The sequence below is a fragment of the Austrofundulus limnaeus genome, unplaced genomic scaffold (genome assembly GCF_001266775.1).
Source record: "Austrofundulus limnaeus strain Quisiro unplaced genomic scaffold, Austrofundulus_limnaeus-1.0 Scaffold0, whole genome shotgun sequence".
Classification (NCBI taxonomy): domain Eukaryota; kingdom Metazoa; phylum Chordata; class Actinopteri; order Cyprinodontiformes; family Rivulidae; genus Austrofundulus; species Austrofundulus limnaeus.
Genome location: NW_013952402.1, coordinates 8,728,640 through 8,749,615, shown reverse-complemented (window position 1 = coordinate 8,749,615; position 20,976 = coordinate 8,728,640). Strand labels below are relative to the sequence as shown.

The 20,976-nt window shown below is 42.9% G+C and overlaps 1 protein-coding gene across 5 annotated transcripts in view; it reads left to right on the top strand.

The window, feature by feature from the left end:
• The window catches only part of LOC106513302 (EBF transcription factor 3), a gene marked incomplete at its 5' end in the record, with an annotated part of 66,198 nt that overhangs the window by 41,444 nt on the left and 3,778 nt on the right, over window positions 1-20,976 (top strand). For 2 of the 5 annotated variants that reach the window (XM_014002084.1, XM_014002075.1), the window contains 7 exon segments: window positions 2,378-2,511; window positions 2,642-2,768; window positions 13,611-13,699; window positions 19,242-19,307; window positions 19,524-19,695; window positions 20,020-20,205; window positions 20,633-20,722. In XM_014002084.1, the coding sequence (XP_013857538.1) occupies window positions 2,378-2,511; window positions 2,642-2,768; window positions 13,611-13,699; window positions 19,242-19,307; window positions 19,524-19,695; window positions 20,020-20,205; window positions 20,633-20,722 (864 nt within the window). 5 annotated transcript variants of the gene reach the window in all.

Sequence of the window (20,976 nt, the reverse complement as noted above, 5' to 3'; positions counted from 1 at the left end):
GAATGAGGGGAAAAAAGGAGAGGAGGAAAGGAGAAAGAGAAGGAGGGAGCAAGAGTGGGAGAGGCTGAGAGTGAGACAGAGAGAGAGAGACAGAGAGAGTCAAAGGGAACAGATGGCCCAGGGAGAGGTAAAAGGTATAATCCCATCAGCTGCACTATCAACCGACCATCTGGACATCCCACAGCACAATTACAACACATTTCAGCAGGCAGAACAAAGGACAGCTTCACAGGACCACATCAGACCTGTTTGAGTGTCAAAATACTAGAGCTCGGACCTCCTTCGCTCAGATCTTGGATCAGTTTTGACGTCCTCCACGGCTCGCCCCTAAACAGAGTAGAAAAAAAAAAAAGAAGATTAAAACAGATCGGCAGCCTGCGATCATTTCAAAGCAACAGTGATCTTTAAGTAAATTCAATTCTGCGCACAAAAATAAATAAATCATTAAATGGAGCCCCGACGTTGAACTTGAATTTGGGTTCGTTTTCTCCATTGTGCTCCAAAGTTTGCAAAGACTTAGCGGTGCAGCACTCAGACCAGCAGGCCGGCTCTTTTGCATCCTCATCCGTCCACTCCTCATGATGCCTATCATCTGCTGAGGGGGGCATTGTGCGTGTCTGTCATCAGATCGCCTGTGCTGACTGTGTAATCCACTTCGCCACGGTCCCCATTCAGCACATGCTCCCCGCTCTGTCTGTGCATTGAGACATATGCAAATTTTCAGGCAGAAGGGTGGACGGCTTAGGGCCTCAATCGCTGCCTCTCCATGGGTCCTTCTGTGTGTGTGTGTGTGTGTGTGTGTGGGAGGTGTGTGTGTGTGTGTATTGGGGGGACACTGGGATTTCCGAGGTGGTGTGTCTGTGCTCGTGTGTGTGATTGTGTATGCCTGTCATAGGTTTCAGGCTGCAGCTGCCCCCCAACAGTCGCCGTCACCATCAGGCACTTTTTCTTGCCTCCTCCTCCTTCCTGCCGACACCCCCCCCAACCCATCCCTCCTCCGTTCTCTCTCATCCCCAAAGTCAATTTGTTTACAGTAATTTTGAAGGGTGAATTATTTGCTGTAATCGTCCGCACTGATGAAGGTCAGGCCCTTAGAGGGGGCCCAGCATGCCCATGGAGGGTTGGTCCTCTTTCAGACGCTCTGCTTCGCAATTAAGGAAAGCAAATGTCACTCCTCCAGGCCTCACAAATGAAAATCTGTACGAGGCGATTAGCATGAAGTCAACAGCGCCTGTTAAAGTCAGATTCCCTGTAGTACCAATGTGTGTGTGTGCACTTTATGGGCAGGGAGAGAGAGAGCAAACATGACCTGAACAGACCCAACAGCAAGGCAAACAAAGGGAGATGTCTTGTCTGAGGTGATCCATACAACAATGGCTGACTGTGATTTACTTACTGGATGGAAAGGATAAAGGAGGTTTAGAAGTGAGCTTGTAAAGGGGAATAAAAGGGAACTTGCAGGAATAGTTGTGCACATTTTGAGGATCGAGGGGGCGGGAAATGCCCACAATTTATCGTGCATTAAAAGATATTGATGAAAATGGATTAAATWTGATATTGCTATTTTATGGCTAGTTGTCATGCTGTTTCTGTTGTAAACATGGTGTTTTGCTGAGCACCATATTAAAGGTAATGTATCAAATGACAGTGAAAGGGAGGCACAAGATCACTCAAATTAGATTATAATAACAACCCCGAGTGTTGATGAATGGCAGAGCAACATAGCAGAAGTCATGCCAGATGAAAAGCATTGTAATAAACAATGTGAAATGGATTGAATCGATCACAAAAAGAAAGCAAAAAAAAACCCCACCCTCAATCTGAATAATTCATGAGCACATTTCACGTTATGAAACCTGAAACTACGCTCAGTGTGCCTGAACTGTATTGCAGAACAAAGGTAACGAAATAACATGAAGCAGCAAAGCTTTAGCTTGTCATTTCCACTTTAACTGCCTGTATTCTTGACTCATTTAAGATGTGCTCAACTTTAAAATTTTTACTGTACATGCGGGTGCATGCTTAATCAATTCTGATAGCTACATTTGCCCTGACACATAATTTGCTCCATCAAATCATTTTCCTAGTGAGCCTGGCGTTTAGCCTTTGTGAAGTGGACCATTTGAAGGGTCTGCTTAACTACACCACTCCACTGCGCTGATAAATGATTTTGATTCTCATGCCTTAAAGGACAAATCCATCATTTTTCCCCCCTTTTTTTTCTGAGGCAATTTCCATAATATGTCTTTGTGAGAAAGACATGAAGGGCTGAACGTAGAGGTGATGTAGTAATGTGCCCGAGTGAGTGAATGGAGACATGTGTTTCGAGTGTTAAAGCATAGGTGCTGAATTTGCTCTTCTCTTTGTCTTGCATAAGCAGCCACCCCATGCATCAAGGCTATCAGCCCCAGCGAGGGATGGACCACTGGAGGTGCCACTGTCATCATCATTGGGGACAACTTTTTCGATGGCCTACAAGTCGTGTTTGGCACTATGCTTGTATGGAGTGAGGTATGCGTTTATTGCTTAATAAAAAACAAAACAAAATAAAAAAATCTGTTTAGCTTCACATGATTCAAAGCATTTCTTGTGGATTAATCTTTTATTTTTCTTTCTTTCTTTTTTTGTCCCCGTGATCCAGCTGATAACTCCCCACGCCATCCGTGTTCAGACTCCGCCTCGGCACATCCCTGGTGTTGTGGAAGTCACGCTGTCCTACAAGTCTAAGCAGTTCTGCAAAGGTGCCCCTGGGAGATTTGTCTACACTGGTAAGTCAAAACCGTCTCATCCTGTCTTTGTTTTTTTTTCTCTCTCCAGGCTTCTACTGTACTCCTCCACCTTCCTCTCACTGGATAGAGCCTCCAGCAATCAGCCCAGACACTTATATTAAAGTGACCAGGCTTCATGAATGTAGAAAATGTGTAACATCTTCTTAGTTAGTGAAAAGATGTTACTCTCAACTCGATTAAACCCAAACTGTCGAGATAACTCATTCTCCCAACAGTCTTTACTTGTCATTTAGCGTAAGAGATTACGCTTTTTGTTAATTTGCTGAATTTATAAGTCAAATGCGGTTTCRTTTTTTTATGAATCAAATTAGAAAATCAATAACTGCTTTAAGTGAATGAGCGTGTCTGAAGTTATTCTCATGTGTTWTCAACAAGAATTCATGAGAGAGAAAGTGTGGGAAGAGATGAGGGATGTGTGAGCGGAAAAAAAAGGGAGTGTGAGTTTCACACTGAGTAAAAGATCTGATTATCTTTGGCTAACAGAAGGAAGTGGTGGTCTTATCTGTCATCATTGGTGAGTAGACAGAGGTTGGGAGGGTCAGAGCCTGTCTGACCTGGAAGCCTCTGTCTGTTCTGACTCTGATGGGCAGAATGAAATGAGGGCGCGTTGGAGCACTTTACCCCCTCCAACAGCAGTCCCAGGTTTTGAACACAGACCTGGCCTTGAGCAAAGCAAGGCCATTGCTGTAGTAACCCCCAGAAAAAAAGAAAAAAAAAAAAAGAAAGAAATTCTCCGACCAGACCCCTCCATCCTGGGGCAGCTGTTTCTCATCAAGTCCTCCCTCTCTCAATCCCCAAACCTCCAAAACTACCACCCCCAGCCTCCGTCCCCTTCTTCTCCAACCGTGCAGTCTGGGCCAGCTCTCCTGCGTTTAACCTCCCTAGCAGGAGCAGAGCAGAGGCCAACAAGGCACCAGGATAATGAAACAGGAGTGTATTGTGGCTGCGTAAGTGTGTGCGTGACTCTTTCTGTGCAAGTGAATGAGGGGGGAGTGCAAAAGAGTGTGTGTACATGTGTTACTGCACAGCCCTGAGAAGGTGTATAAGTTAAGACATTAATGGCTTCTATAGCACCCCAGTGAAAGTGCCAGGTCCCTGAAGAACAGACCCCATTAGTCACAGAGGCTAAGCGGATTGGGATGATTACCATCAGGTTTTACGGGAGAAATGTGTCCCCTTCTCTCTATCTTTGTTGATTTTTCTCCCCCCCCATTCTTCCTCTCTGTCTTCCCTTCTCACTTCCAGTTGGTATTAAGATACAATTACCCCTGGAGGCAACGGTGGTACAATTGATTAGAGCGGTGAATTAAAAGCGAAAGTCACCAATAGACAGGTCCGACTCCTTAGCTTTCCTATTCCCTCTGTGTCTCACCCTGATTGTACAGCAGGTGACGGCTGAGAGAATAAAACCGTTAAAAAGAGCAGAACAGCTAAAACAAAGATTAGGTGCCACTGATTCCATATGTATAGTAATTGCTTGATAAAAGTGTGTTAGTKGGTTCATGTAAGACATTAAAATGTGAATTGGCTGATGCATTGAGTGCAAGAGAGTGGGTCGTATATTAAAAAACGAAACAGCTCATTTTTAAAACCATAGTTTTTCTTTCTGATTTATGGCACTTGAACAAATGGCCCTACATCCAGAAATAGATTAGAAAAGGCTTGGAGTTGCAATAGCACATTACATGAGTGGTAAAGGACATGCAGTGACAGAATGCTGTCAAAAAGGCACAGAGTGTTCTTGTAGAGTACCACGGACATATCAAAGGTCTAGTTATCAAAGCATTTGGCTTCAAGCAGAACTTGAGAACACAGCTTGAGAGGAGCAAGTTTTGGGATTCTTTTTTCTCCTCTTTTTTTTGCTTCTTCKTCTCCATGTCGGCTCCTCTTTTACCACCGCCCTAATTGTGGAGATTTAACTTGGTCAATTTAAGAAATTATCACAAATTACCAAGAGTCAACACAGAGGAGACTGCAGTCAATTCTAACAGCAGAGGGACACGTTCTCACTCAGGTTAGCACCCTGGAACAGCTCCAAAACTCACAATCTATTCTCAGTAAGAGAGCACCCTGTAGTCTATGTCAAATAATCCTGTTGGCATTGACTATTGAATGTTTAAAACACTAATGAGACAAACAGACAGACTATATAAAACTTTAGTAGGCTGTAGCTGGCTGATTCATGGAGCTTATATATGTCTTTCATTGACACATTTTAAAGCAGTAAGAAATTGACCATTTTTGTTGTTTTATTTATTTCTTTACTTCAGACAGTGTGTTGCCCCCTGGAGCTTCTATGCTTGTCCTCTGTCTAATCCATGTATTGGTTTTCTATTGGTCAGGACAAGACCTGTAGAACCAACTGTCAGCAAGGTTGTAGAAAATCAAAAGGAGAAAGTCATGGTTGAACCTGAGTCGATACTTTATTATACTTTACACTTTATTAAGCACCGAAAACACCACAAGTCAGTTTAATCGAATATCTTAAACAAAAAGTCACAATTATCAGCCTCATTTGCTGCCTCCTAACCATTTTACTGCCTAGTTACAGAGCCGTGTGAAAGAGTAAATCATAAATAAAAACTTGACTGTACAATTCATCCAATTTAAGCTCCTAATTGCATCAGAGCTTTTGGTTTTTTATCTTGGCCAAGTTTCCATGAGCGCTCCCCTCCAGGGGCAACGATACTGGCCCCTGGTAATATGGTTCTGCAAGCAGTCCTAACACACTCAGCCACTATTTATCCTAATCAGTGACATCCACATAACCAGGATTGCTTAAAATGAACCCCTTCCGCGCCCCAGAAAACGCACATTTACCGGGACCCCATTTGTCACGGGTAAATTGAGGGTCAGTAAACTTCGCCTGTATCCTCCGGTGGGGATCCAGGACATGCATCATAACGTTAGGAGAGAATGATTGGCGAAGGCGAGCTGTCACATATTTGTCAGGGGGAAGGGAACATTATTTGCTAATTTCCCAAGCTGGGCACTGACAGGGTGCTTCGTCTTCAGACCTTTGGTGACCAGCATGGCTTCTCAGCTATTAGTACAAGTCAAGTGTTTTTTTTTCTTCCTTTTCTCTTTTTTCCCCTCCACTGTAAAGCGGCAGTAATAAGAGCCATTCGTTCGACCTCACAAGACTCCAGCACACTGGGTGAAGGATTTTGGATGAGGCAGATGCCCCATACAGAGAGCTGTTCTTGCCAGGCCTTAGTTGTGGCCAGACAGCCTTGAGGGCTGATGGATCACAAAGTTTCCTAGTCAAGGTGACGCTATCGACTCCACTGCACCAAAATCTGACAAAATAGGTATGAGACAGTCATTCATCAACATAAGGACAAAGGGGTCATGTGTGCTTCACTCAATACTGGTGGAGATCAAGAAATGTCAACCCTGTAAGGGAGTGGAAAAAAAGAGGTTGATAGGGCAGAAGTAGGATTTCTTTATAGATATGCTTCTTATTTTATCAAGTTGAAAACAGATGCACGTGCTACGGACGTCCATCCAAACTTAGTGGGCAACACAGTATGTCAGCGCTATAAATAATGATATCCAAAATCAACGGTGTTACTGATCCACTCTTAGAAGGCTAACATGTAATGTAGTTTTTGATGCCCCTTTCTCCCCTCCAAGAATTAAATAAACAAACACAGACGTGTTATCGGAGCACATCAGATATGGCCCTGTGCTGTCCAGCTGGTGAATTGAGCCTATCCTCTCCGCCCTGCCGTCACTTTGAAGTCCTAGACTTACAAGCTGATTAGATGGAGAGCTTCCTTTTCATTTCCTGTCCTGCAGGGTTGGGTTTGGTACTTCACTAGTTGTTGGTCGGCGATGGGGTGTGGCCTACTGAAAGATATGTTATAATCAAAGGCATTCAAAGAAGTATGTAAATAGATCAGCTTCAGAGGTAGACACGCCAAATATTTCAGGAGTTGTGTATTTACCATCTTTAAATCTGCTCCACATAATATTTTGGATTCTTTTTTAAAAGCTGATTTTTTTTTCTAGCCCCAAAATTTAGTGCAGCAACGAGGAAGGATGACACAAGCATTTATGAATGTCACCACCGCAGTGAAGTGGGTTGTAACCAGTTGACATAATGGTTTAAGCATGTGTCAAAGCATGTTATCCACTGGCCATGTCCCCATACCTGCCTGTCTCATTACAACGCTGGTATTTAGCACTAGCTCCACAGGAGTGGGAGCAGGCACTCGTTGCCAAGTTAGATGGGCCTAGTTTGAAGGCCTCGTGAGCTTATGTGCATCGCGACAAGGTTCCTCGGAAGAAGGTCCTTGTGTCCAATTAGAGGGCTGACGTGACACGTGCTCGCACTCCCCCACTGTCAGGCAGCTTGTCAGGTAGGCTTTGAGAAGCAGACTGTGGCATTATTCCACAGCGTGTTATCAGCAAGTGACCTGTGAAATCCAGCAGGAAATTGATTGAAATAAGTGCTCGCAGTTGAGCATGTATTTTCTCCATTATGCCTTTCTATGAAGTGTATAGTAGTTATCTTTCACGAGAAAAATGAATGTATTGGTGAGTTCATTTTCCCCCAGTAAGGATAGTATTCATTGATTTACATTTAATTGGACCCRCTTTTTGTCCCACTGTATCATTAGAGGTGTGTTTTTTAAATGGCTCTTAAAATGGATCGTCCTCACTAAGTCACAGCATCAGTCCTTGGCAACAAGAAAGATAGACAGAACAGGGAGGGAGTGATGAAGGGGAGTGGGGGGCTCTTGATAGAYGAGGATTTCTCTCTCCTCCTCCTCTTCTTGCCCCATTTTCAGTATGATCCACACCCAACGGGCTTTAAAAGAACTCAAGCCCCCAACCCCCATCCACTGYTGCATTTTGATTGAAATTCATCGGCAAGTTTATTGAGAAATGAATGAGGGAGGCAGCGTGGTATTGACTTTGAGAGGAAAACACAACTCATCTTGAATGAGGGGGAAAATTCACCCGTAATTTAGCCGTCATCGATCTGTGCCCCGTCCATGTATTGATCTTCATTTTACAATATTAATTTGCGCTTGCAATCAGCTGTGAAGRGAACCCATTTGATTTCTGTTGGCCGGTAATGTGTCAAAGTCCGCTGGTGTCCTTAGAGAAGTGGCACACATACTTTAGATGTCATCTAACAGGATTGAACAGGTGTCTTTGGCCCTTTCTAATAATACAGCCGATTTAACGCCAGCCTGAAATTATGGATGTGCAATCTGTACTATTGCTCCCTTTTAACCGTGTYAATTACATTTTATCTGTTGCAGGAGCAATATCTGTGGGAGACTGTAACTGTCGAGCTTTTTTCATCTGTATTGGCTCAAAGTTCATGAAATTTCAATGAACATTGATCTGTCTCCATTGATTTATCTTAACTGCAGATCTTTGAAATTTTAATTTCCTGTTCATCTTGAGACTGCTGGAGATGGAATCACTGAGTGATAACTGGCTACAGTGGATGGAGATGATATGGTCAGTGTTAAAACAGATGAGGTTTGCTTTGCGTGGGTTTGCTGTGAAAATTCCAATTTGGCTTGGTTTGGGTTTGGTTGATTTATATGATGGTTTCTACATCTACATGCATGTTTTCTACTCTTTCAACCCTGGAAAATATACTGAGGAATAGCCGCATGACTTCTGATTACCTTGTCTTCTCTTTTAGCACACCATTCCATTTTAACTCCTTACAGTAACTCTGATAAGTTATTCGCTTTGTCTTTGTCTCCAATAGACTCCTGCATACTTTTGAATTTAGAAGAGAAGAGGTCACTCTGTGTGTTAATAGTGCTGTGAACTGCATCCATCTAACAGACTGCAGGTGCCTCGAAGGCTTCAGTCAGACTGTTTGACAAGTCACAAACGCAATAACACTTGAATGAACTTCTTGCTTGTGCTGTTTATCTGTCTCCCCCCTTTCGAACTCCCACTCCACCTCTAATTTGTGTTAAGGGGAAAGAAAAAAAAATAACTGCTCAATGGTGTAGGAGGAGTGGAGATAAGCTCGAAGCAGTTAAGTATAATTAGCGAAAGTAATAGCTGGCAAATGGCAACAAGGCTAGGTTTTTATCTCCTGGAAAGATAGAGTTATCGTAATAAGCTGTAATGGCTGGCAGGAATGCTAGTACTCTGTGCAGGCTACCATTCAGGCTCATAGACTTAACAAGGAACAATTTCCCTTGAATTTACTGCTTTGCTCAAACATTTCCCYATGTTTATACTCTGATACTGTAAGTCAATACACGTGTTCAATCCACTTTCATACAGACTAAAGGCACACAGAGCTGTATTGCCATGTAAGCACTTCTGGCTGCCAGCATTGGCCATGTTAAACTGTTTCCTCAGAGTGGTTACTCATGTCCTATTTCTAGAGAACATGGAGAAGGAGCAGCAGACCACACTCATATGCCATGTAAAAGCGATTCACCCTACGTTTTAGGTAAAGTGGCAGGACTGAGGCCGCTGAAGGAGCGCTCACAGAAAATGTGTTAGCTGCATGAAAGCGCTGCAGATTRAGGCGTCAGATCAAAATRCGATTGGGAAGTGCACATTCCAGGCAGAGGAATTCAGCTGAAGGCCCGCCATGGATGCTTGTGCGCATGTGTGTTATTAAAAAAAAAAGAAGGAAATGATACGGTCACAGCTGCACACCGAGTCATGCATTCCACTTCTTCATATGCTGAAACACGATCATTCACTCTCTAGAGAGAATTACTAAAATATTCATAAAAAATGTTCTTTCAAACCTTCACGGAGGAGAAGCGGGATCCTTCGCAGGTCCATGCTTCTGCCACTTATCATGTTAATTTCGCTCACATGTGGCAATAATTCTTTTAGTTATTAGCTTTTAAATTTGAAACATATTCGCTGTCACATTGTGTTAGAAAAATTTCCATCATCCCGGAAATTAAAACACGGAGGATCTCTAACCCAGGCAGGAAAAAGAGACATAAGCAATATAATTGAACAAAACACGCAACTTGTCTAAATCTAAGCAGAAAATGAGAGAAAATGAAAATTCTATTAGTGTCTAATGTTCCCTCTGCCCCCGCACCCATGTGCTCTTCATCTCTCCAGCAAAGTATTCAAATGCAAGCCCTGCCTTACCTCCCCGTGTCTCTTTTTCTCTAATTATCCATGAGGTCAGTAAGCAAAATGGGGAAGAAGCCAGGAGATCAATACAAATTATCCCTGAGCAAACCAGTGCTGACAGTTTGAATTGCAGCATATGTTTACCCAAAATCAGGCAATTTATCTTAATATCAGGCGAGTAATGCAGCAGGGGTGAGAGGTCACACAATCTCTCCACCTCATAATTACCCGCCTCTAAAACAGGAAAGTGGTATTGATTGGCTGCGGGCCGGGAAGCGGGCGTGACTGGAACGTGCCAGTGACCCCCACCCACCCCCCCTCCCGCTATCAAACCTCCCCTAGCAGTCTCTGTCCCTCCTCCTCCTCCTCTCCTAGACTCCCTACCCTGTGCAGGATTTATGGGATGTGTGTGGAGGGTTTCATGTTTCCTTGAAGTGACTGAGAAGCCTTTCAGAAAGGGTAAAGCTGGGCAGAGAGGAGTGTGTGTGTGTGTGTGTGTGCGTGTGCGTGTGCGTGTGGAGTGGGTTCGGGAGAGTGGTGGTGGGGGTGTTCTTTCACAACATTCTGTTGGAAGGTCAAAGAGGACCAAACACATTTTTGGATTCATCACAGAGCTAGATTTGGTCCTCAAAAGAGAGTTATGTTTATGAGTATGAAGTTAGAACATAACCATGTGTCAAGGATTAAAAAGAAAGACATTTAGGTGAAGACAGTAAGAGTGTGAAAAAGGCTCAATGTGTGCGCATYAGGAAAACGTAAGAAGTGTCATCCCAATGTACAGAGCCCGCGAGAGGATATGGGGGGATTTTTTTCTTTTGTGTTCCCATGCAATACTATTGCGTTACCCCCCAATACTTTTGCGTTACATCGCAAAATTGTTTTGCGTTCCCACGCAAAAGATTGTTTTGTATATGAACTGAATCAAATCAGACTTTTATTTTGAAAGATCCAGTTACTAAAACAGGATGTGTCGCCACAAGTTCGTGAAATTGACATTGATGTTGCGTGGCTGCACTGTGTTAAAATTTCAGCATATGACATACTTCCATGTGTGGTTGAGTAATATATTCATTCTGAAGCTGAATTGAAGCAGTAGACTAACTCGCTAATKGTGAACACGTGAATGTGTTAATAAACCGGGAGGCACAACAGTGATAAACTACTTTTGCGAAGGAAAAAAATCTCCCGTGTCCCCTCGCGGGCTCCGTACCAATGATTCTTGGAAAAGCTCAGCAGATGAAAGAAAATCTTTGCGTGGAAGAAAAAAAATGCACGGAGCAGTGCAGTGACTGCACATTTATTGTCTAGATTGAATATAAGTGCTAAGTATATATCATCAGCAGCTCTTACAGGATTATTGACATTGTCTGTGTCTGTCTGCACCAGTGTACATGCTATGACTACAAAACTGTCAACTCATCAACTGACAGCACCGTTTAGCGCTAATGCAAGTCTCCATCAGCTGTCAAAAGCATTTGCATGAAATCAATAGCAGATGGCAGTCTGTGTCACCAATTTCATTACGCCAGGGTTGTTACAAAGATCATCTCCATGATAGATGAGATGGCGACATGTGGAGATCATGCCTGACGCTTGAACTAGGACTGCCCAATGCTGGACCGCGTTTTTAACATAACAGGAAACAGTTAAAAAAGAAAACATTTTTTTAATTTGACAGTTTCAATTCCTACAGATCAAAGCAGAGATTACTGATAACATGAATTCAGTTCAAACTGTGCTTTTAGGCCTGAGCCTTCCTGAAAACATTCATCACAATTCTTAGGCTGGCATTTACAGTAGGGCATCATTATCAATGGGAAGGCATGTCAAACAGTGCACCTCTCCCAACCTATGTCTCGTCCCATACTGTACGTCTGTCCGGCTGTGTTCCCAGCATGCCTGGCGGGTTGTGTAGGCCCCAGCTGAGGCAGAGGACAGGAGAGCGTGATGTATCACCCTGAGAGAGCCCACTGACAGCCTCTGATGATGGATGGCCTGATTATGGAGTGCTTTTTACACATACACAATTTACATCACACTGAGCAGCGGGGTCTGGCAGGGCTGTCGTGCACATACACTTTTTCCAGCAGGGCAAAGGCACTCACACACTTCTGTGTGTATGTGTGTGTACACGTCTACACATGTACAAGACTGCCAGAGTGCATAAGATAAGAGAAGGGGGTGGGGGGTAGAAATAACAAAAGAAAAGGGGGCAAATTCCTCGCTACAGTCTTGTCATGTACGATCAATACTGCAGATCAATCCTTTATTAAGGAGGAGATGACTTTCCCCCCACATTCCGAAGCAGACCTTTGTCGTTCCAGGACACATGATGACATGTCAAATCAGATTTCCAGCAGTGTATGTATTTGTGGCATGGGGTTTATTCAGGTGTGTCTAGACTATAGGGGTTGAATATCACTATATTTGTAAGCTGGATCATTACTATCGATTAGCGCCCCACATTGTCCATGCTTGAACACATAATTGCTCCGTTTGATCATGGTCGAGCTGGCAATTACTGTATTCAGGTTTTGGCACAACTGGTGCATGAGCTCTGCTATAAGTACGAGTGTGAATAAAGTTCAATATTTGTGTGAGTTATGTTTATAGAGTGCACAACCACTTAGGTGAGAGGGGAAAAGAGAAATATTAAGAAATAACACCTTTTCTTTCTCCACTGGCTTTTGCCTTTGTGGCTCTGTGTGTGTGTGTGAGATTGTCAAGGGGGGGTTGCATTAGTTTGTTTCCACATTCTCTGGTGTTCAGCAGGTTCAGCGAGCTGTGTGGTGTTAATGCTGAAATTACATGCTGAGTAATGAGTGATGGGCCAAATTACAGGCTGAACAATGAATAGAGGCAGGCAGCTCTTATTAGTCTCCATAGAAAGCCATTGATTTATGAAGCGCCTTGCTCGGCGGAGTTACTCTCCTGAAAATGATATCTACATTGAGAAGTGATGTTCTCTATTAAGTCGTTCCTTCCCCTTTTACTCTGCTCTCCTCCCTTCCTGCCCCTCCTCCCCTCTGCCCGGCCTCCCCTCATCCTCTATGAGAGTACACATGATTGTTTAGAATCAGGCGGAGCTGTAAGGAAACCTTCAATTACCCATTAGGACTGTCAGACATAAAACGCCCTGCTCTCACCAAAGTCTGGGTTATGATTCATTTACTTTGTGCCTCTGATTCATCGCCCAATATGCCTCATGCCCCAGATTACTATTTGAGGGGTGGGAGAGATTAATGGCTCCATGGGATCTGCTGCCGTATTTCACAGGCCCAGTGTTGCAGTACAGTTGGTGCAGAAGGGTGAAATGACAGCAACTTACACTAGATCAATGTGTGGACAGACTTTCACAGATTATTAAAGCTCTGTTAGATTAAAAGACCCCCTCTATGTAGTTTGCTGTAGTCAATATTCTCAAGAAGATAAAAAGGGGGAGGGTCCCTCTGAAGGATTCTCAGAGTGATGTAGGTCATCATGGATGTTAATGACAAGTGTCAGAGGAGTGTGTGCCATTTTCTATTGCTTATTCTCTCCTCAGAGCTGCTGCTAATGTTTCATAAAACATAGTATCACCCTTGAGGTTTCTTGGAAATTAGGCATTATGAAATGACTTTTGTTCTGTAAACTCTAACAGATTCCTCAATTAGTTTCTTTATATCTCTTGCAAAATTAGTCCTGGAATGGCCCTCATTTTCAACTTCCCATTTTATCTTTCAGCCCTGAATGAGCCCACTATCGACTACGGTTTCCAGAGGCTGCAGAAGGTCATCCCCAGACACCCTGGCGATCCTGAGAGGTTACCAAAGGTCAGTTCAGTGTCTGTGCTGTGCAGAAAAAAAACCTCAAAATGGTAATGACACAAAGCTGCTTGGCTTTTAATGTCTTTATACTCTGAATGTGACAAATAAACAAAACAACATCACCATCAATGTAGAGAACTGTGACCCTAAGCGCTAACAGCTTTGCTTCACATATGTGGCTTTACCCACCAACCAGTGCGGTAATGGTATTGGTTTTGTGTGTGGAGAGAGGCGTAAACTCTCTGTGTGGTAAAATAGCTCAATCAGGCGTTTTCCTCTCCAGTAGTCTGTGGAGATGGTAATCTGGTCAGAAACGACGCCTGCACCCTCATTACCCCACTCATGTTTTCCTTTCATTTTCTGCGGCTCGATTTGGTTTAATCTTTTGTTTACAGAACCCTGTGCCGTAAACCCTCTAGTCTTACTGCAGCTAATAGACAAAGACTGCATGTTATTATGCTTTGGCTTTCTTATTGTTGTTGTTGTTTTTTCTTCTTCTTCCTTTTTTCAACTTGGGTTTAAAGCCACATCAGCTTTTAGACACACTGGCATCATTAAAAAGACTGGTATAGTGATAAAACAGCATAAGGTGCATATATTTCTTTGTTTTTAAATCCCCCTCTCATACATTTTTTATTCTTTTAWTCCTTTGTTTTCTTTTGATTCTCACACTCTTTCCATTTCCTACTGATACAATCTGTCTGTGTGCTTTCACTAATTGCCACCCTGCCAGTAACCATTTTGATGACCGACGTTCCAGATGTGTCAAAAGTAATAATATGACTGATTAGTCAATTCAAAACCCCTTGGCATGTAGTAAAGTGGAGGCCACCTCAGAGTTTTAATAATACTGTAAAACCTTTAAAGACCTTATCTATTAAATCTCAGCAAGCAACACAGCAATATTATTAATGTCCAACGGACAATTTAATAAAGAACAGACTGTGTGCCGGCTATAGATGTTTGACCAAGGCAATGTGGAGAGATAGAAGATCACAGCTAGTCGTTGGTTTGGTATATGAAGTGTTTCAATTAGACCCAGTCCCTGTGGAGAGAAGAAGCTACACCTAGACATGAAATGTTACTCTAATATCACGTGTAAACGTTGACTAGAAGCCGAAAGTACACTTTACCTTTAATATCCACATGACTTGCTCTATCTCTGCTGGCGTGACCGGTCAATCTAACTACACTGCCTTAGTTTTCAAAAGTCGCACAATTTTATTTTATTTTTTATGAAATCCACATCTTTCCAGCAAACAGAGATATAATGTTAACATGGTTTTATTACAAAGAAAGCCCACTTCTTTCCTTGAATATAAAGCGCTGTTGATTGTGAGACACATTTCGACACTGAGSCTGGGATTAGTTTCCTGGGCGAGCGTATACTTAATATAGCACGGTCTCCCAGCCTTTGCATGAAACAATCACAGAGTGAGATGAAACCCTGCACTTCCAATAAACAACATAAATATTTGATTTGCTCTCTAATGGACCCAAATATGGGGTTCAGGGGGCATGTAAATGATCCCACCAAGTGATTCGTCATTGTTAAGCTTGCCATCTGAGGGTCAGCTCTCGGGGTCAAAAGCACATTCCCAATAAAACAGCCTGCGGCGGGCTGAGGCTGGCATGTACATTTGGAATGAGAACAGAAACAGCATATAGAGAACAGCCATTACAGGGTGCAGGTGAGGCAGGGAGACTCTATAAAAAGAAGATAAAGCTGGAGGACGTGCGGTGTGCATTAGCAGAAAGGCAAATCGACACCAAGCCCACTCACCGCCTCTATCCCCCCCTCCCTCCCATGACTTCACCCTCCAGTTGATAATATTACTGCACTATTGATTTCCACCAGCCTTCTCCCTGGGACCAGTAAGACACGTGGTAATTGTAAGGAGACAGAAAGCCAATATGGGAGTGCTCATGGATAGCAAGGGATGCACGCTAATATTGTTGCTACACAGAGAAAAAAAAGGGGGGAAGCTGCCCCTGATTGAAGTTTACCTCGTAATTCTAAGACAACATCGTAGATGACAGTCTGACCCTGTGGGAGGAGTGGAGATATAAAAATTCAATGCAAAGTCCAGGGTGAATATGAAAGTAATAAGTGTGAGCAGTCAAGTGATGAGAAAGGAGATTGGTTTGCGGGCATTGCGTTAAGTGAAGAGAGACTTTGGAATTCACCCTCCTTTTTAAGATCTTGTTATAAAACAATTTTCTATTCATAATATAAAAAAGACAATTTATAATACCATTTTGTGCCCTCTGGCAGTAATGGACAAATAGACTGGATATCACATTATATCACACTCAATTTCTCTCTTCTGTAACAAATTAGATTCATTATGAAATTAAAAGTGGAAACTCAATATTGTTTTATTATTAAGCTGATTGCTTTGGATTCTTTTCTTTCCCCCCAAAATGAGCAGAAGCCCATTCTTTTCCAATTCCTTGTGTAATCCACAAGGAAAAAAATATTACAAATGTGTTCATGTCAAGCAATTACCCATGTATTTAAATGAATCTCTCTTCCTGTGCTCTTTGAAGTACCTTCATCTAATGGCCCTATGCTTCTAAATGCATTCATTACCTCAGGCTAGAGCTAACAGAGTAATTGCCTTACAGTTTTATAATGGCATTAGCACTCCAAGCTACATAACCTAGGCCCTCTTTTATTAACTGTGATAATATAAATACAACATCCATGTTAATCTACTGCTTGAAGACTCGTATTTGGATTTGGGATATTTAGATTTTTTTTTATAACACATCATTTAGTAATTCTTCCTCAGCTTTAGTTTTTTTCTCTGCAATAATATAAAGCAGCTTCTAAATCCTAGGTGATCAGTCATCTAAGCAGTCCCGTTCAGACATTTGTGCAGCGCAAGACCTTTATGCAAAGCGTCGCAAACAATAGTAGAAATCAGTCACGCATTTGTCACAAAACAGCAGAAATCATTTGAAGCCTTTAATTGTATCAATTTAACATGGTGTGTTCAGATATGTCTCCATGACAAGAAAGCCAATTACACTTATGCTGGAGCAGGATTGAGATTTACATGGAAATGCCCTCGGAACACTATTCCGTGCTAATCGTATTCACAGCGTGAGCTGATGCACATGGAAGCGTCTCGTCAGAAGAAAACAAACTTCTTCCTTGATTGGGTGCAGCACTTCTCATCATCCTCGGATATGACTAGGTTGCCACTTAAGCATAGCCCTGCGAGTCAGCTCGGTTAGTTAAGACACCACGCGGTAAACGACAGATTAAGGATGAGAGGCAATATCGTTTTCTCTCCTCCTTTTTTCCAAGCTGTCCTGATGTCACTGCTGCAAAGTACCATATGGACAAGGAGGGAGAGGACGTTTTACAGAGAATGAAACATGGCTTGTGAACGCGACAGTCTTAATTGCTTTAATTGTTGTTTAAAATTGAGAGCCATGTAGGGGATCTTGAAATATGATAGAATAGATTATTGGTAATTATTAACTGCAGACAAAAAGAAAGAAAACCACTTTATCTCACTCAGCAAGTGAGAGAGAAATCTGTTCTGCCTGATGAGAACACATCAAGACAGCTGGTCCTCTCATTTAGTCTACCTGCTTCACGACAACCATAATTCTTTATTTGTATGCAAACTAGATGCATGCAACGTTGAGCATACACACCAATTTCAGAGGTAAATGCCCATTCTAAGAGCCACCCATCCGGTAACTTGGGGTGGATTAAGCGATATGTTTCTATAAGAGTGCATGGCATACGCTGCAAGTGGCTTCTACAGCGATTCATCTTGATAAATCAAGGGTTGTGCTAGATATGCTCCTYAGGATGAAAGGGCCTGTACACACCCTCCGTACACACTGCATACGCTGTGCCTTGGAGATGCAGGCCAAGTCTTGGAGGCCGCTGTTTGAAGGCGCGAAGGCTGTGTTTACATTCATTTATGGCAGCTGCCGTCTTAATCCCACACTGCTACTGCCAAGTGATGGAACACTTCAGACAAATTACCAAGGCCTGCAAAAGAAAACACAGTGAATGTGGGAAGAAAACAAACACCATCTGAGATGTTTCGAGTGACAGATTTGCATTGCTTTTAACCAGAGTTCTAACAGCACAGTTGACAAATCTCTGCTCTCCAGCAGGTGACAACAAGAGAGCATTTTAAAAAACACACACAACAGCCATGTCTGCAACTTGCCTTTGTCAGATTAAATGCACTCTAAGAGGAGGAGAAGGGTTTTCATAGAGCATACTGCCTTGTGTGTTATGGAAAACAAAGAGAGCAGTCTGGTTTCTTGAGAGGGATTTAATTGTAAGTGCTGTATTCAAAGAGCAGATAAAAACACACAAATGGGCCAAACCCCACCTAGTCGAAAGCCCAAAACAGAGTGGGGGGAACAGGATCTGGGGCCAACTCATTTTCACTGTTAAGAGCCAAAGCAACACAGCTAATCCGCATTGTCAAATGGGGGCAAGCATGCAGACATGGATAAGACCACATCCTGAGCATCCGTGTCCCCAAGGCACAAGCACCCAGCTCTTGCTGGATGGGAAGTCATTTGTGAAGTCCTTTGCAACAGCCAGTCAAAGAGGTTAATTGAAAAATTCCTTAATGTCATTACAACAGAACTAGATTAACCCAGAGCTAATTCACTTTATTGTTCTGAAGAGAGGGGACTCGGCACTGAACTCCRGAGCAAACGTGAAGCCCAGAATCATGGGTGAGGTGTTGTTTTTAAAGGACTATGCCAGTTTAATTAAGATAGGGAACATTATTCACTGCTCTGCATGGTTGGAAGGAGCAAAATGGTAGTGCTGTATAAATGCACCTCTGGAGCCTCTTAAATCAAGGTGGCTTTTATTTATGTAAACATTTCTGAAAGTGCTTTGCAACCTTGTCCTGCAAGTCTGCCTGTGTTTTTTTTTTTGGTTTGTTTTGTTTCTGTGTAAAGTGCCTGACTAAATAAATGAATAAAGGAATAATCCAAGTCGCTAAAATTTTCTTGGTCCATCTTTAGCCTGGATTAAACGTCACGATTAAAGTGCCATAAATTTATGAATGAATTTATACTATTGTATCAGTAAGCTTATATTATTCAGTGCCACAATATTCATTTTCATCTAGCTTTGCATTAGTCCTTTAGCCTAGATCTTGATTTGATTGAACAACTGGACTTGCTCAAAGTATTATCCACATTACAAAAGTTCTCAGTAGCACTAAGGTTTGACATCAGCGGTAAATCCAAATGTAAAAATCACACCTGAAACTTCCTGGACCACTCTTTCAAAAATTAGATTTAGTCTCSTCATTCTAAGCAACATGGCTCTTTAAAGACGTGCTTGTTTACTGAACAAGAGGCTGCTTTTTGCATCAGTTATGGTTTAAATAACTCATCTGAAACATTTTAATCCTGCAGTGCATTTCCTGTGACATAGACTTAGCTATCTGTTTAAACATCCAGGTGGTCAGTTTTTTCTAAGGTGGGCAGTGGTTTTAGACAAATATCTGTTTGAGCTTCATGCTCACTCTGTTTTTCTCTTCAGGAGGTGTTACTGAAGAGGGCGGCCGATCTTGTTGAAGCCCTGTATGGAATGCCCCATAATAATCAGGTTTGTACCTCACAACTGTTTTCAGTATGTTTGTCTCTTTAAATCCCAAATCATTTTTAGATAGCATAAACAAAAGGTAAATTTGCTGCCTTTTCCTGGAATAATATTGTAGTGCAAATTTTTTTTTTCTTAGAGACATAAAACATGCATGCAATGAGAATCATCTGTTAAGAGAAGTGGAAATAATAAACTCTCTGCTTTCTTTTCACCTCTCAGGAGATCATTCTGAAGAGGGCAGCCGACATCGCAGAGGCCCTGTACAGCGTTCCCCGCAACCACAACCAAATCCCGTCTCTCGCTAACACAGCCTCCCACGGCATGATGGGAGTCAACTCCTTCAGCAGCCAACTAGCAGTCAATGTGTCTGAGTCACAAGGGAACGACCAAGGTGTGTGAATTCAAGGATTTCATAAATTAGAGATTCCTAAAAGTGGGGGTGCAACAGGATTGCAGTTGCTCCTTGGAGGAATGCCAGGTGGTTTGCAGTGACACATACCTCTTTTTTTGTACTGAATAAATTAATAGAACACGTTCTTAAATAATTATAGCATTAAGCAATCTTGCTTATAAAAGCAACACCTAAAGTAGGTCTAGGTGTAAAAATATTTGAAATACCTTCCTATTGTCATTAACTTTAATCATTAGCTAATTTCTCCAAGAAATACTAAGAAAAGAACTGAATGAATGTCCATCTTCCACCTGTGTTATTCAGTGGGCTACAGCCGGAACACCAGCAGTGTGTCCCCTCGGGGCTACATCTCCAGCAGCACCCCACAGCAGTCGAGCTACAACACAGTCAGCAACAGCATGAATGGCTACGGCAACGCCGGTATGAACCTGGGAGTGCCAAGCTCCCCTGGGTTCCTCAACGGATCCTCTGCCAACTCCCCATATGGAAGTGAGTAGCTTGCCACTCTTGCACGCTGTCGTGGCGCTAAGCTGCTGCTGATTTAATTCCAGCCCGCACATTCGTTTTCACTTCTATGAATTATTCCTGACAAGGTTGGATTATTATTGACGGTAAAAATACAGTGCGGTTCATTCGCGGGACCTTGTTTAGTTTAAGTACTTCAGAGAACACACGTGTGTGTGTGTGGCTCAGACCTGCAGAAATATTAGGTGTATTTGACTATTTGCCACCTGTGTTTGTTCAACCGGACAAGACGTTGATCGTAGAGGCCTGTGAGTAACTGATCATGTGTCCTCTCGGCAGTAACTCTATCCCAACCTTACCTTAACTGCCCTCTCCCTCCCGAGCACCACTCACAGCACGTTCTCACTCTCGCCCTGCCTCTTTCCCCTTGCCCTCCCTGTCGTCTCTGCAGTTAAACAAAAGAGCGCCTTCGCCCCTGTGGTCCGACCCCAGGCCTCCCCACCCCCCTCCTGCACCAGCGCCAACGGCAACGGACTGCAAGGTGAGCCCCCCTCACCCCCTCATCCTTTCCCTACGGACTACTGGTCAGATACCGCTGCTCAGGCCTCTGTCCGGTTTGGTGAGGGATTAATCATTACAAATATATGCATTTTGACAGGCCAATTTACACCTTTCAGTTTGCATTCAAACACACACACACACACTTCCATAAAGCATGCTCTCTCTCTCTCTCTCTCTCTCTCTCTCTCTCTCTCTCACACACACACGCACACACACACACGCACACACACGCAC